At 46.2% G+C, this 14,112-nt stretch overlaps 2 protein-coding genes across 4 annotated transcripts in view; both read right to left on the minus strand.

Annotated features, from left to right (window-relative positions):
* LOC123752625 (protein O-linked-mannose beta-1,2-N-acetylglucosaminyltransferase 1) overlaps window positions 1–14,112 on the minus strand; it is a 140,671-nt gene that overhangs the window by 38,997 nt on the left and 87,562 nt on the right. The gene's annotated exons all lie outside the window — the stretch shown is intronic.
* Window positions 12,319–14,112, minus strand: part of LOC138366311 (uncharacterized) — a 2,737-nt gene continuing 943 nt past the window's right edge. Inside the window, exons 3-4 of the mRNA XM_069327338.1 lie at window positions 13,907–13,988; window positions 12,319–13,119 (exon numbers count right to left, since the gene is read on the minus strand). Of these exons, the coding sequence (XP_069183439.1) occupies window positions 12,319–13,119; window positions 13,907–13,988 (883 nt within the window). The remainder of the gene's footprint in view (window positions 13,120–13,906; window positions 13,989–14,112) is intronic.

Genomic DNA, 14,112 nt, shown 5'->3' on the forward strand with positions numbered 1-14,112 from the left:
AAAATAGAAAGCATTATAAAAAATACTGAACTTGAACAATAAAGAAAAATCAAACTAGTTCATGTAAATGATTAATGGTATTTAAAAATTGATGAAAATGTAAACAACGTTCAGGAGTTGCAGTCCATGGACCCAGGTTCAATTCCCAGCAGTGACAAAAATAAATGGGCAGACTTTCTTTCAATTGATGCCTATGTTAACCTAAAAGTAAATAGGTACCTGGGAGTTAGACAGCTGCTGCAGAATGCACTTTGGGGATGTGTGTGTGTGTGTGTGTGTGTGTGTGTGTGTGTGTGTGTGTGTGTGTGTGTGTGTGTGTGTGTGTGTGTGTGTGTGTGTGTGTGTGCGCGCGCGCGCGCGTATGTGTGAGAGAGAGAGAGAAACATATGTAGAATACTTCTACAGCTTTTCCATATAAATATTTTATTAAATTATATATATATATATATATATATATATATATATATATATATATATATATACATATATACATACATATATACATACATATATACATACATATATACATATACATATATACATACATACATATACATACATACATATACAAGAAGGTACAATGGGTTTATGAGAGTACACAGCATTGATGTTTTTACAATTCTTGTAAAGCCACTAACACGCATAGCGTTTTCGGGCAATATTATTGTCTGCAGTGTATGAATTTCAAATACAGAGATAGGGTTCCATAACAGCCTAAAGTGTACAACATGGCTACCAAGGTCTGCTTAAGCAGGTGAGCACGGGCTTGCTCAAGCAGGTGAAGTTTTTCGAGGTAGCAGACTGATCTGTGATGCCATTTTTTACTTCTCCTGTTTCCTCTACAGGTAGCACAAAACTCAGTTTTTTCTTGGCAATATCATTGTAATGGGGATCTCTGGCTATCTTAATTGTAAGCTTAGCATTCAGTTCCAGAATTTGGCTTTTATCACTCGGGAGGGACAACTCCTCTCGTAGATTAGATGTTTTGGCAGTTCTTAGGACTCTCTTAAAAATAATGAACCTCGTGCGTTACAGCATAACATGCACCCTACCCTGCTGGAATGAGAGTTATTCCTCGCTCCAGCATACTCGTAACTAATGTTGGAAGTGAAGTAGAGTTAACATGATAACCAGTGTGTGTCCGGAGTAGTAGTTGCATAATTTGAGGCAATGTTTGACACAGAATAACATCTAGACTTAAGAAACAAAGACGGCGACGGCAGAAGACTATCTGGAGGAAGAGAGAGATGGATGATGTCATCACTAGCTAATGGGAGAGAAGTAAGACCGTGAAGTGACACAGTTGGGAGTCACGGATTGGCCAGAGCTCACTTGCATGGAGAGGGTCAAGAGAGACGTTTTCGCAACCCTGGGGGTATTGGCAGTGAAAGTTCTTCTGTCATCGTCGAGGAACGGCCGAGAAAGTGCGTCTGAACGCTGTACAAGTTAATGTGGCGTCGACCTCTATTTCGTGACCCCAGGAGCAACGTCCTGAAGCCAAGAAGGGTGGACGTATCCGTAGGAGTATTGTTTGAGCCTACAGATTTTGTTCGTCCGAGGAGTGCACACGAGTGTAGTCCATTATCCTATTAATACACCGAAATATCCTATTAATACGACTGAACACTAAAAGACACACCTAAACAAATTATTATAATAATAAATCACCTACAAATTCTCTAATAGAAGATAAGATAATATTTTTCTCGTGGACAGTCCGCGACGGACCTTAAACCTGTTCAGTGTTGCTCATGTAAGCAGTTCTCGGAAAATGGAATATTATCTATGATTCGTATGCCAGTTCCAATAAAGATTATATTTGATGTGTTTTACTGTCTCTCTCTTGGGTTAATTATAACTCACGAATATTAGATAATGTTCGAGTGGTATTTTAGACATCTCTACAAAGTTGACTTGATTTCTTCCGAATCTTGGCAATTAAATTCCCTTGAAGATGAGTGTCTGAGCACAACAGTTCGAGTGGACCTCTGTCCCTATATTGGGGGGCTTCTTAACCTTGAGTGCATGAACCCCAGAAACTCTCTAGTCTTTATATGTTCATAATACACTAGAACATCATTGAACATATAACTAGCCTTGGAGCATATATACTAGATACAATACAAGGGGCACCCTAGAATGAAAACCACATGTTCTATTGTGTCCTTTCAACATAATGGTTCATAGTGGGTCAATTTCTTGTATGATCCCGTAAATGCCCCATGTTCACTGAATATCTTGGGCACGGCTTTAGCTCTAATTATCTCGTCTCTCTGCGACAGACTTTTTTATATATATGTCTTCATTACTCCAATTCGTTGCTCATTTTTCAGCTTCATCTGTAATCTCATTTCCTGATATTCCTCTATGAATAAACACCCAGCTGATGAGTCTTTGACACCTTTGACGTATTACTGTTTTCTTAAATGCAAGAGCATTTTTTGGTTAGTTCGATGTGTTCTAGGTGGTCGTGGTGCAAGGTTTCAATATAGAGTACTTGACACATTTAAACATTGAAATATCGAGCTCCCATGACAACTTTCGCACCAAATAGATTCTTCTTTGAGTATGATCAAGTATTTCTAATATTAATTTTTAATGCTCTCATTCTCCCGCATTCCGTTTCCAGGACCTATCTCCGTCCATGTCCTCCACCTTCCAGCCCATCATCTTCCATTTCTGCATATCTCGCCTTCTAGTAAATCCCTTTCTATCCCTGCATGTTTGCATTATTCATTAATCTTCTTCCAGTCCATCACATTCCTTGCTAGCATCTTTCCACTTTCCAGTAACTCCACTTCAATAAATGCTTATCTTCATTTTCCAGTATATCACTATTCATTCCATCACCTTTCATTCCTGCATATCTCCGTTTTCTACCCCTTCATCTTCTATTCTGCGTATCTTCACCTTCCAGTATATCACCTTCCATCTGTGCATATCTCCACCTTCCAGTCTATCACCTTTCATTCCGGCATCTTTCATTCAACACGCATCCACCGTCAGAGGGACAGCCAGGCAAAGGTTGAACAAGCCAGCGTTGCTTCTCCTTTGAGCCCAATACACAATACAACAGTTGTCTCTGCAAGCATCACGTCTAAACAATATACAGAACACTTCCCAATCTGCACCAGCTTTTACCATGCAACCAGCGTGTGATGTACCAATACATCACACGCCATTTTTTACCACCTAGACCAGCTTTAACTATCAAGTGGTCAAAGAAAATAATGTATAATGCCAAGAATTCTTCGTGGATACAAGTACCCCGAGAGATTTGGGATGGAAACTACCGCTGAGCAGCGAAGTTGTAGAGTCTGTGATACCAGAAATGGATTCTCTCTCTCTCTCTCTCATTTTTCTTTAACGAAGACAGGGACAGGGGTTCATTACGGTTGTCAATTGAGGTACCTAATAAAACTGCAAACAAGAGCTGTTATCCTACCTCATCTCATCTAAAGCCTGCCCCCTAGAGATTATTTCTCTCTCATTCTCTCTCTGCAACATAAGAGGGGAACATAACTTGTGTTCCTGTATCACTCTACAGTGTTGTTATTTCACACTGCAGTGGTCCTCTCTCATGCACACGCTCCAGGGTGTGGAGCGTGCTATGTCACGCTCCAGGGTATTCCTATCTCACGCTCCAGGGTATTCCTGTCTCACGCTCCAGGGTATTCCTGTCTTACGCTCCATGGTTCTTGCGTCACAACACAAATGCTTAGCGTCCAGTTCACTTGAAGGTCAACTGGCACACCAAGCTCCACGATCTTGGTAATGGAATGATATATGTGATACATGTGTCCCCTTAAGCGAATATGGTCTCCCTGTATAATAATTACACTCGTTATGTTTCTAATTGCAGGTTTAAGAGCTGCCATGAATGGGTCGTCAGGACAAAATTGTAGGCTATCAAGGACACACGTGTAATGGTGGCATTATCGCAAGTTAGGTGGGTGTATTCACCTAGATGTGACTTGAGTTGAACTCCAGCTCCAGATATCAAATGGTTACTGCAGTGATTATTTCTATACAGAACGTATCCATTATCTGAATTGTTGCACAATAAGAAAAATTTCTAATATTTTTTAGGTATGAGATAATCAGAGTAACCAATTTTAATGTCTATTCCGCACCTAGGACATCAGCATTAGTGCCGAGTGCTTTAATTAATGACCACCTCCAGTCTGCAACCTTGGAGGGCATCAGGTTGGCTACTTAGTGGAGGAAGATCTACTAATTTATAATAAAGGGTTACAATTGTCATCTCTTTATTTGTATAGTTATCTTTTGAGTAATTGTATTACGATATCATAATTGGCTTCCGTTAGGTCTAAATTTGCAATCATGACTTTCACTTCCCCCTTTAAGCTGGCCTTGTAGGTGCATGATTTTGTTGGTGCTTGGAAATTTATCAAGACATCAAAGGATTGCCAAAAATTGCCCGAGCTTTCCACATCTACTGTAGCAAAAGTGGCTAATTAAGTGACTCTTGGTAGCTGGGCTTGTGCTTGTAGTTGCAGTAAGATAATTGCAGCAGCTGCAATTGCTATGACAGCCTTGTGTTGTACAAGCATGTTGATGACTGGATCTAACTTGGCCCGAGTATCAAATTCATACTAAGGTAGGCCTGCCAGGATGCTGTGGTAGGTCTACCAGGATGCTGGGGTAGGTCTACCAGGATGCTGTGGTAGGTCTACCAGGATGCTGTGGTAGGTCTACCAGGATGCTGTGGTAGGTCTACCAGGATGCTGTGGTAGGTCTACCAGGATGCTGTGGTAGGTCTACCAGGATGCTGTGGTAGGTCTACCAGGATGCTGTGGTAGGTCTACCAGGATGCTGTGGTAGGTCTACCAGGATGCTGTGGTAGGCCTGCAACTTGATATTTAAGACAATACCTTCTGGTACGATACTTGTAAATTGATTTATCCGACTTTAAAATAGGGTCAGCATGTTGATATTATGCTTGAACTACTGATATTCTACTCTTACAGCGTTAAATTCCAAAAAATATACAGAAATTAACACTTTTCTAAAGAGTACAACAAGTGCAGAGAAATAATGCACAGTACCGGTGTGCTTTTACACAAACACAATATGACACTAATGTGGCAGTTTTTTCCCTGGTAATTATAGGATATAACCTTTATAATTACAATCAATTATAATTATAATGGCAAGAGACTTTATAATAGCCAACTATTAGCTGTTTGGATAACTAGACGATTTATTCTTTAAAATAAACAGTAGTTCCCTATGTATTCACTTATTAATAATGCCGAGCCACTATGCTCTGAAAAGTATATCTAATTACTAACAAGCTGTACCAGGTTACCAAGTTAGGTTAGACCAGGCCACTGTGGAGTAAAGATTAACTTTATTAAACTGCACAATCTGGTTAAAAAAGGATCAATGTAAATTTAGATAGTAACACCTCATAAATTAGACTGATACTATAAGGAGGCTATGTAATAAATTCTATAAATTAAAAGAAACAAATAAAGAATAACAGCCTAGCTGTTTATATGTAGTAGAGAGTGCAGATCCTCTCCTCGAGTGGTGTATAGTTGTGCGCATTAAGTCCTTCACACAAGTGCTTATGTCACCAACATGCCGGATTATCTAATTTAAACTTTTAATAAAGATTAAATAATATTACATGAAGCAAACACTGGTAAGTAAATTGATTTCAGGCGAGCCTAACCTAACCTATATTTCAATAATTGTGTTATAATATTTAACTCTCACAGAGTTAAACTATTTTGTTGCCAAGTATAGAACTGAATTTATCCAAGTTGAGGAAAATACATCAGGTGTATGAGTGCATGAGTGCATCAGATGCATGAGTGCATCAGATGCATGAGTGCATCAGATGCATGAGTGCATCAGATGCATGAGTGCATCAGATGCATGAGTGCATCAGATGCATGAGTGCATCAGGTGCGAGAGGTGCGAGAGGTGCGTGAGTGCGAGAGGTGCGTGAGTGCGAGAGGTGCGTGAGTGCGAGAGGTGCGTGAGTGCGAGAGGTGCGCGAGTGCGAGAGGTGCGTGAGTGCGAGAGGTGCGTGAGTGCGAGAAGGAGTACTAACCCCCCCCCCCCCCAAGGAGGGTAAACAAGTCAGGTGTGTATTGTTCGTGGTGTTCCCCCGGGGGGGGGACACATCAATCAATGGTCGCTAACACTCCATCAAGATCCGGCGTCTTGCAGCGTCTCTCAGGATCAATGCCCAGTGTATATAATTCAGGTGCATGTTGCAGACGGACTTAATCACTCACTTAAATTATCTCTATATGAAAAAATATATCTCTATATCTCTCTCTATCTCCCCCTCTCTTTCACCTTGGGATTACTGAAAGTCTTACGTTGAGTATAATGACTTAAGTGTGTCCAGAGAGCCCTTCCTCTGCCAGACCATATGCACTGATCTCTCTCCACCAGCCCACTCATGCCGCCCTCAGACCACTTGTGACAGTGACATCTCGTATAGTTTAGTGGGGAGTCAGTTGTCACCTAGGTCTCGACCTTTACACCCAACTGTTTTCTGTAAACCGTTCACACAATTGTGTACTTATCTTCAAAATTAACATATTAATTTAAAGCGATTTCTTACCACCTTTAATTGCGCTCAACTCCCTAAGACATAATTGCAGCATGTTTGTGTTTGAAGCTAGACACAAATACAACACAATTATTTATGATGGCAACAAGAGTTTATTTCATCCTTAATTTGGCCTCTTAATGCATGAGAGAACAGATGCGTTTGCCCAAAAATATGCAATCAAAGTCTGTATATGAAATCAAAGAAGAAATTGACTATAGCTTTGGATTATATAAGAAATTTGAGAACAAGAATACACCAAAAATCCCAACAAAACTTGTAGATCCGAAACAAAAATATAACTCAGCTCTTCTACCTGCCATAGTACTACCAACCCCAAAAAAGGCAAATGTCTATGAAACCAATATAATCCACATACTGCTCCAAATTACTACAACTCTGCATTAAGTATCTCTGGAGAGCGCGTTCTTGCCAGCGTTCCCAACGTCAAGAAACTGTCGCACTAAAATGTCCTAACCTAACCAACCAAAGGACCCACGAGCAGTAAACGGGACCTCGTGTAAATTTCGCGAGCCGCTACCATATTCTTGTACATCAGTTTTTGGCCATAAGTAGAGTATACGTGCGCATGCCAGGTGCTATAACAAGAACAGGTTGCTGTTCTTGTTAACCCTGCCAACGGGCAAGGATGGAGGAATGAATAACTGGGTAAAAGTCGAAATAAGGAATACGTTTGCGGGAGATGGGACAAGAGCAGATAGCTTCCTTAGCGGCAGCATCCGCACGCTCATTTAAAAAGACACCAACATGACTGGGAACCCAGCAAAACTCTACCGACTTAAATTTACTGGAGATAAGAAACAGCCAATGTTGAATCTCGATAACCACCGGATGGACCGGATTAGACCCCAGAGCCATGAGGGCACTATGAGAGTCAACTACAACCACAAAGGAGGATTGACAACGAGAAAGCAGGAGACGAAGAGCATAAAAAATAGTATAAAGTTCTGCCGTGAAGATGCTAGTCTCCGGAGGGAGGCGACACACACAAGTGTGGTCAGGGAAAAACAACAGAGTAGCCTACACCGTCCGCAGACTTGGACCCATCGGTGAAGATGGAAATGCAGTGGGAGTGTGAAGAAAAGTGTTCACAGAAAAAGCGTTTCAGAACCGTAGGAAGGGTAAAAGCTTTAGTGATGCGGCGTGAGGAAGGGCAAGTTAGGAAGGGCAGGTAAGAGGTGCGTGAGAAAGGGTATACATTCAATATTCACCACTACAGCCAAATTCCAATCTAAAGGTCGCGGGTCAGACCGCTTCACACCTCCCCAGTCCTCTGGCTGTGTCCCCTCAACCTCTCAGTGACCAACATCATCCCCTCACCTTCCCTCTCAGTGACCAACATCATCCCTCTCACCTTCCCTCTCAGTGACTATCATCATCCCCTCACCTTCCCTCTCAGTGACCTCGACTTTCTAGAGTTACAGTGTGGACTTGCTACAACCAATTATATACAATGGTTAAAGCCAGGGGCGTGGTGTGCCGGGTACAGCCAGGGGCGTGGTGTGCCGGGTACAGCCAGGGGCGTGGTGTGCCGGGTACAGCCAGGGGCGTGGTGTGCCGGGTACAGCCAGGGGCGTGGTGTGCCGGGTACAGCCAGGGGCGTGGTGTGCCGGGTACAGCCAGGGGCGTGGTGTGCCGGGTACAGCCAGGGGCGTGGTGTGCCGGGTACAGCCAGGGGCGTGGTGTGCCGGGTACAGCCAGGGGCGTGGTGTGCCGGGTACAGCCAGGGGCGTGGTGTGCCGGGTACAGCCAGGGGCGTGGTGTGCCGGGTACAGCCAGGGGCGTGGTGTGCCGGGTACAGCCAGGGGCGTGGTGTGCCGGGTACAGCCAGGGGCGTGGTGTGCCGGGTACAGCCAGGGGCGTGGTGTGCCGGGTACAGCCAGGGGCGTGGTGTGCCGGGTACAGCCAGGGGCGTGGTGTGCCGGGTACAGCCAGGGGCGTGGTGTGCCGGGTACAGCCAGGGGCGTGGTGTGCCGGGTACAGCCAGGGGCGTGGTGTGCCGGGTACAGCCAGGGGCGTGGTGTGCCGGGTACAGCCAGGGGCGTGGTGTGCCGGGTACAGCCAGGGGCGTGGTGTGCCGGGTACAGCCAGGGGCGTGGTGTGCCGGGTACAGCCAGGGGCGTGGTGTGCCGGGTACAGCCAGGGGCGTGGTGTGCCGGGTACAGCCAGGGGCGTGGTGTGCCGGGTACAGCCAGGGGCGTATTTCTTGTCGCCCTTTCTTGGAAACCAGTTTTTACAGATAATATTGTTAGGTACTGGAATGTTAGTTGAGTGAATAATGCAGCACGCCACACACTCAATGTTGCGAGTGCACCGACGCTCACCAACATGTTGACCAAGACGGGTCCGAGGCAACACTCAAGGGTTAAGTCATCCATAATATTCTACAAACCAGTTCAGGGAGGAATCCTCATAATTTCAGTAAAAAAAAAAAAAAAAACTGAGCAAACAGCGCTCATCAGTACTGTTGAGGATATAGTTTCGTCAAGTGGAGTACGTCGCTGGGTTGTTGACTTGCTGGGAGAGTTCTACCGGTTGACTGAACAAATGTGACCATGTTAAACATTATCTACATGAACAGAACATCTAAGAGTTGTGGATGGCGTAAGATGAAGGGCCTCGCGGCTGAGTGGATAGTGCTCGGGGGTCGTAGTCCTAGTACCCCAGGGTCCGATTCCCGACGAAGGCGGAAATAAATGAGCAAAGTTTCTTTCATCCTGATGCCCCTGCTAACCTAGCAGTAAATAGGTACCTGGGAGTTTGACAGCTGCTACGGGCTGTTTCCTGGGAATGTGTGTATTCATCTAGTTAATAGCAAACAATGAAAGAAACGATTCTGTACCCTCTGGGAGATCATTTACATATATCAGAAACAGTATAGGTCCAAGGACTGAACCCTGCGGGACTCGACTGGTGAGACTCTGAGACCTCACCCCTCACGGTGACTGGTTGTCTTCTGTTGCTTAGGTACTCCCTTATAAAGTGGCGTACCTTCCCTTTCACTCCCGCCTGCATCTTCTGCTTGTGCACTAGTCTCTTATCTGGTACTGTGTCAAAGGCTTTTCGACAATCCAAAAATATGCAGTATTCCCAGCTCTCTCTATATTGCCCGATTTGTGTTGCCTAGTCATAGAATTAAATTAATCCTGTGAGGCATGATTTGCCATCCCTGAACCCATGCTGCTGCTGTGTTACAAAGTTCTTTCGCTCCAGATTTTCCACTAGATTTTTCGCACAATCTTCTCCATTATCTCGCATGGTATGCAAGTTAGGGACACTGGCATGCAGTTCAGTGGCTCCTGCCTATCACCCTTCTTGTATATTGGGACTACATTGGCAGTCTTCCAAATTTTTGGTAGTTCACATGTTATCAGTGATTTGTTGTACACCATGGATAGTGGCAGGCACAGAGCTTCTGCTCCTTCCTCTAGTATCCATAGTGAGATTCCATCCGGGCCTATAGCCTTTGTCACATCCAATTCTAGCAGATGCTTCTTCATCTCCCCACTGGAGATGAGGAAATAATCACAAACTTCCCTAGTGGTGTCTGGTTAGATATTTCCTTTCTTATCTCTGGGACTTCACCACTGTTTCCTTATTCTCATATCAGATATAGACTCAAATACAAGGCACAGCTTCGCGCCATCTTTTGCAGATGACACAAAAATCAGCATGAAAATTACCTGTGCTGAAGACATTGAAAAACTTCAAGCTGATAATAATAAAGTTTTGGACTGGGCAGCAGAAAATAACATGATGTTTAACAGCGATAAATTCCAGGTACTCAGATACGGTAAAAGTGAGAACCTTAAACATAATACAGGGTACAAAACAATCAAATTTGTCCATAGTTGGAAAGCGACATGTAAAGGATTTGGGAATAATGATGTCTGACAACCTAATGTTTAGGGAGCATAACCAAACAAATATTGCGTCAGTGAGAAAAATGATAGGATATATTACGAGAACTTTCAAATCCAGAGATCCCATCACAATGGTTGTACTCTTCAAATCACATGAGTTGTCCCGTCTTGAGTACTGCTCAGTACTCACTTCCCCCTTTAGAGCAAGAGAGATTGCTGAAATAGAGGGAATACGGAGAACATATACGGCATACATAAACGCGAAAAAGCACCTAAATTATTGGGATCGTCTCAAAGCTCTCCAAATGTACTCGCTAGAAAGAAGACGAGAGAGATATCAAATAATATACACATGGAAAATACTGGAGGGCCAAGTCCCAAATCTACACAGTAAAATAACAACGTACTGGAGTGGACGATATGAAAGAAAATGCAGAATAGAACCAGTGAAGAGCAGAGGTGCCATAGGTACAATCAGAGAACACTGTATAAACATCAGAGGTCCGCGATTGTTCAACATCCTCCCAGCGACTATGAGAAATATTGCCGGAACATCCGTGGACATCTTCAAGAAAAAACTAGATAGTTTTCTCCAAGGAGTGCCGGACCAACCGGGCTGTGGTGGATATGTGGGCCTGCGGGCCGCTCCAAGCAACAGCCTGGTGGACCAAACTCTCAAGTCAAGCCTGGCTTCGGGCTAGGCTTGGGGAGTAGAAGAACTCCAAGAACCCCATCAACCAGGTGTCAACTAGGTAGAACACAGACTGTGGTAATACTCCGCCACAGGAAATTAAAGAACTTACAACAATTTTAAAGTAAGTCTCTTACTTTGCTAATCCAAAGCATAAGCCAAAAATATTTAACATGAATAAGTAAATATGTACAAAGTAAATGAAGGCGGGAGATTAAGATGAGTGTTGATGGTCAGTCTTCTGGCCAGGAAGACCTCAGTCATCAGCAAGAAGTTATGGAGCCCTGCTGAAGGAGCACCGCAGCCAGGGGCCGCAAGGAGCACCGCAGCCAGGGGCCGCAAGGAGCACCGCAGCCAGGGGCCGCAAGGAGCACCGCAGCCAGGGGCCGCAAGGAGCACCGCAGCCAGGGGCCGCAAGGAGCACCGCAGCCAGGGGCCGCAAGGAGCACCGCAGCCAGGGGCCGCAAGGAGCACCGCAGCCAGGGGCCGCAAGGAGCACCGCAGCCAGGGGCCGCAAGGAGCACCGCAGCCAGGGGCCGCAAGGAGCACCGCAGCCAGGGGCCGCAAGGAGCACCGCAGCCAGGGGCCGCAAGGAGCACCGCAGCCAGGGGCCGCAAGGAGCACCGCAGCCAGGGGCCGCAAGGAGCACCGCAGCCAGGGGCCGCAAGGAGCACCGCAGCCAGGGGCCGCAAGGAGCACCGCAGCCAGGGGCCGCAAGGAGCACCGCAGCCAGGGGCCGCAAGGAGCACCGCAGCCAGGGGCCGCAAGGAGCACCGCAGCCAGGGGCCGCAAGGAGCACCTGGCACCACTGTATTTAATAGGCATGATCGCGTGTTCTGGCAACCTTGAACCTCTGTTTACAGAGGAACAAAGTACCAGAAGATTAATAACATATTTTATACTAGTGTAGGATTTCCTCCTTTGTGTTCACAGTAACGATTTCTTCATCTGTTTCACAATGTAAACAAGACGACAATAAATAAATACGAACAACAGCCGATGCTCTCAAATGTTTGAGCGGTTTAGTCCCGTGTCAGACCTGCTGGACTTACCGCCAACCTCCTCTTCCCTTCCCACTGCTTTCTTCTCAATTACATCAGTCTTGTCCCTCTGGCGAAAATGAAGACAAATAAAATTCTGAAAACTTTCTAAGACACCGATTGGTGTGGGAGGCCGGCCTCGGGAACGTGGGAGGCCGGCCTCGGGAAGGTGGGAGGCCGGCCTCGGGAAGGTGGGAGGCCGGCCTCGGGAAGGTGGGAGGCCGGCCTCGGGAAGGTGGGAGGCCGGCCTCGGGAAGGTGGGAGGCCGGCCTCGGGAAGGTGGGAGGCCGGCCTCGGGAAGGTGGGAGGCCGGCCTCGGGAAGGTGGGAGGCCGGCCTCGGGAAGGTGGGAGGCCGGCCTCGGGAAGGTGGGAGGCCGGCCTCGGGAAGGTGGGAGGCCGGCCTCGGGAAGGTGGGAGGCCGGCCTCGGGAAGGTGGGAGGCCGGCCTCGGGAAGGTGGGAGGCCGGCCTCGGGAAGGTGGGAGGCCGGCCTCGGGAAGGTGGGAGGCCGGCCTCGGGAAGGTGGGAGGCCGGCCTCGGGAAGGTGGGAGGCCGGCCTCGGGAAGGTGGGAGGCCGGCCTCGGGAAGGTGGGAGGCCGGCCTCGGGAAGGTGGGAGGCCGGCCTCGGGAACGGTGGGAGGCCGGCCTCGGGAACGTGGAGAGGCCGGCCTCGGGAACGTGAGAGGCCGGCCTCGGGAACGTGAGAGGCCGGCCTCGGGAACGTGAGAGGCCGGCCTCGGGAACGTGAGAGGCCGGCCTCGGGAACGTGAGAGGCCGGCCTCGGGAACGTGAGAGGCCGGCCTCGGGAACGTGAGAGGCCGGCCTCGGGAACGTGAGAGGCCGGCCTCGGGAACGTGAGAGGCCGGCCTCGGGAAACAGAAAGGAAGGTTTGTAAAAAGTGGGAGGGAACCTATAAAATTTGAGAGGGAGCTAAGGAAAGTGTGAAAAAGTTTTTGGTGAAGTTTCATTGGGAGGGTGGCATGGTGCAGCACTGGCCCCACCTGGGTATGTCGGAAATCCGACATACATAGCATGTCAACATAGCCACTAACATAAATTTAAAGAGATTGGGAGATTGTGACATCACAACACGTATATTTACACATCTCATTTCTTTTAAACAACAGTCTAGTGTTAATGCTTAACAATATAGTATTCACTATGACTGGTATCTAAGATAATTATACCATACAACCACAGGCTCCCTTACTATTGTTAAATAAACTTGGAATATGACAGAGTATTGGACCCAAATATTATTGGAACACCACCTCGGGGAGGCGGCGTCTTCGTCTCAGAAAAAATTTAAACACACACGAGTGCTTCTAGAGATTTTGAGACACGCTTCACACACGATAGACTATTCCATCGTAGTGCCTTGCCTCAGCAACCTCTACAACAACAGGAGTACCATAGTATCCGACTTGTGTAATATATAATTTTTAAGGGCCCAATAATCTTAGATAAATATCATTTCGGTTAAACTGTGGGGGCGACACCCCAAACATTGAGTTTACTCATCTTTACTACACACAAATAAATTCATGTCACACCTGTACTTTATATGTTAACGGAGCCATTATTAAAGCCCATTCTTTCACAGGTAAACTTGTGATCTGGAGATATTAGCTGTTTACCAACTACATAACCTGTGATGCTTTCATGCATGATCTGGCTGCCCCTACAGACGCCATTACATGGCCCAGCACCTGGACCACATGTACCCAACCAAACACAGGTGTTAAAACAGCTGTTTCACACTGCCTAATCTGGCCATACCTACAATAACAGATGAGAACCCATTTAACTTTGTACTAACTCATGTTTACCATAATATGGAGTAGTACTGACCAATGTAGTTATAAGCCACCATATGAGGTATAATTTATATGAATTTAATGGT

Source organism: Procambarus clarkii, chromosome 19 (genome assembly GCF_040958095.1).
Source record: "Procambarus clarkii isolate CNS0578487 chromosome 19, FALCON_Pclarkii_2.0, whole genome shotgun sequence".
NCBI lineage: Eukaryota > Metazoa > Arthropoda > Malacostraca > Decapoda > Cambaridae > Procambarus > Procambarus clarkii.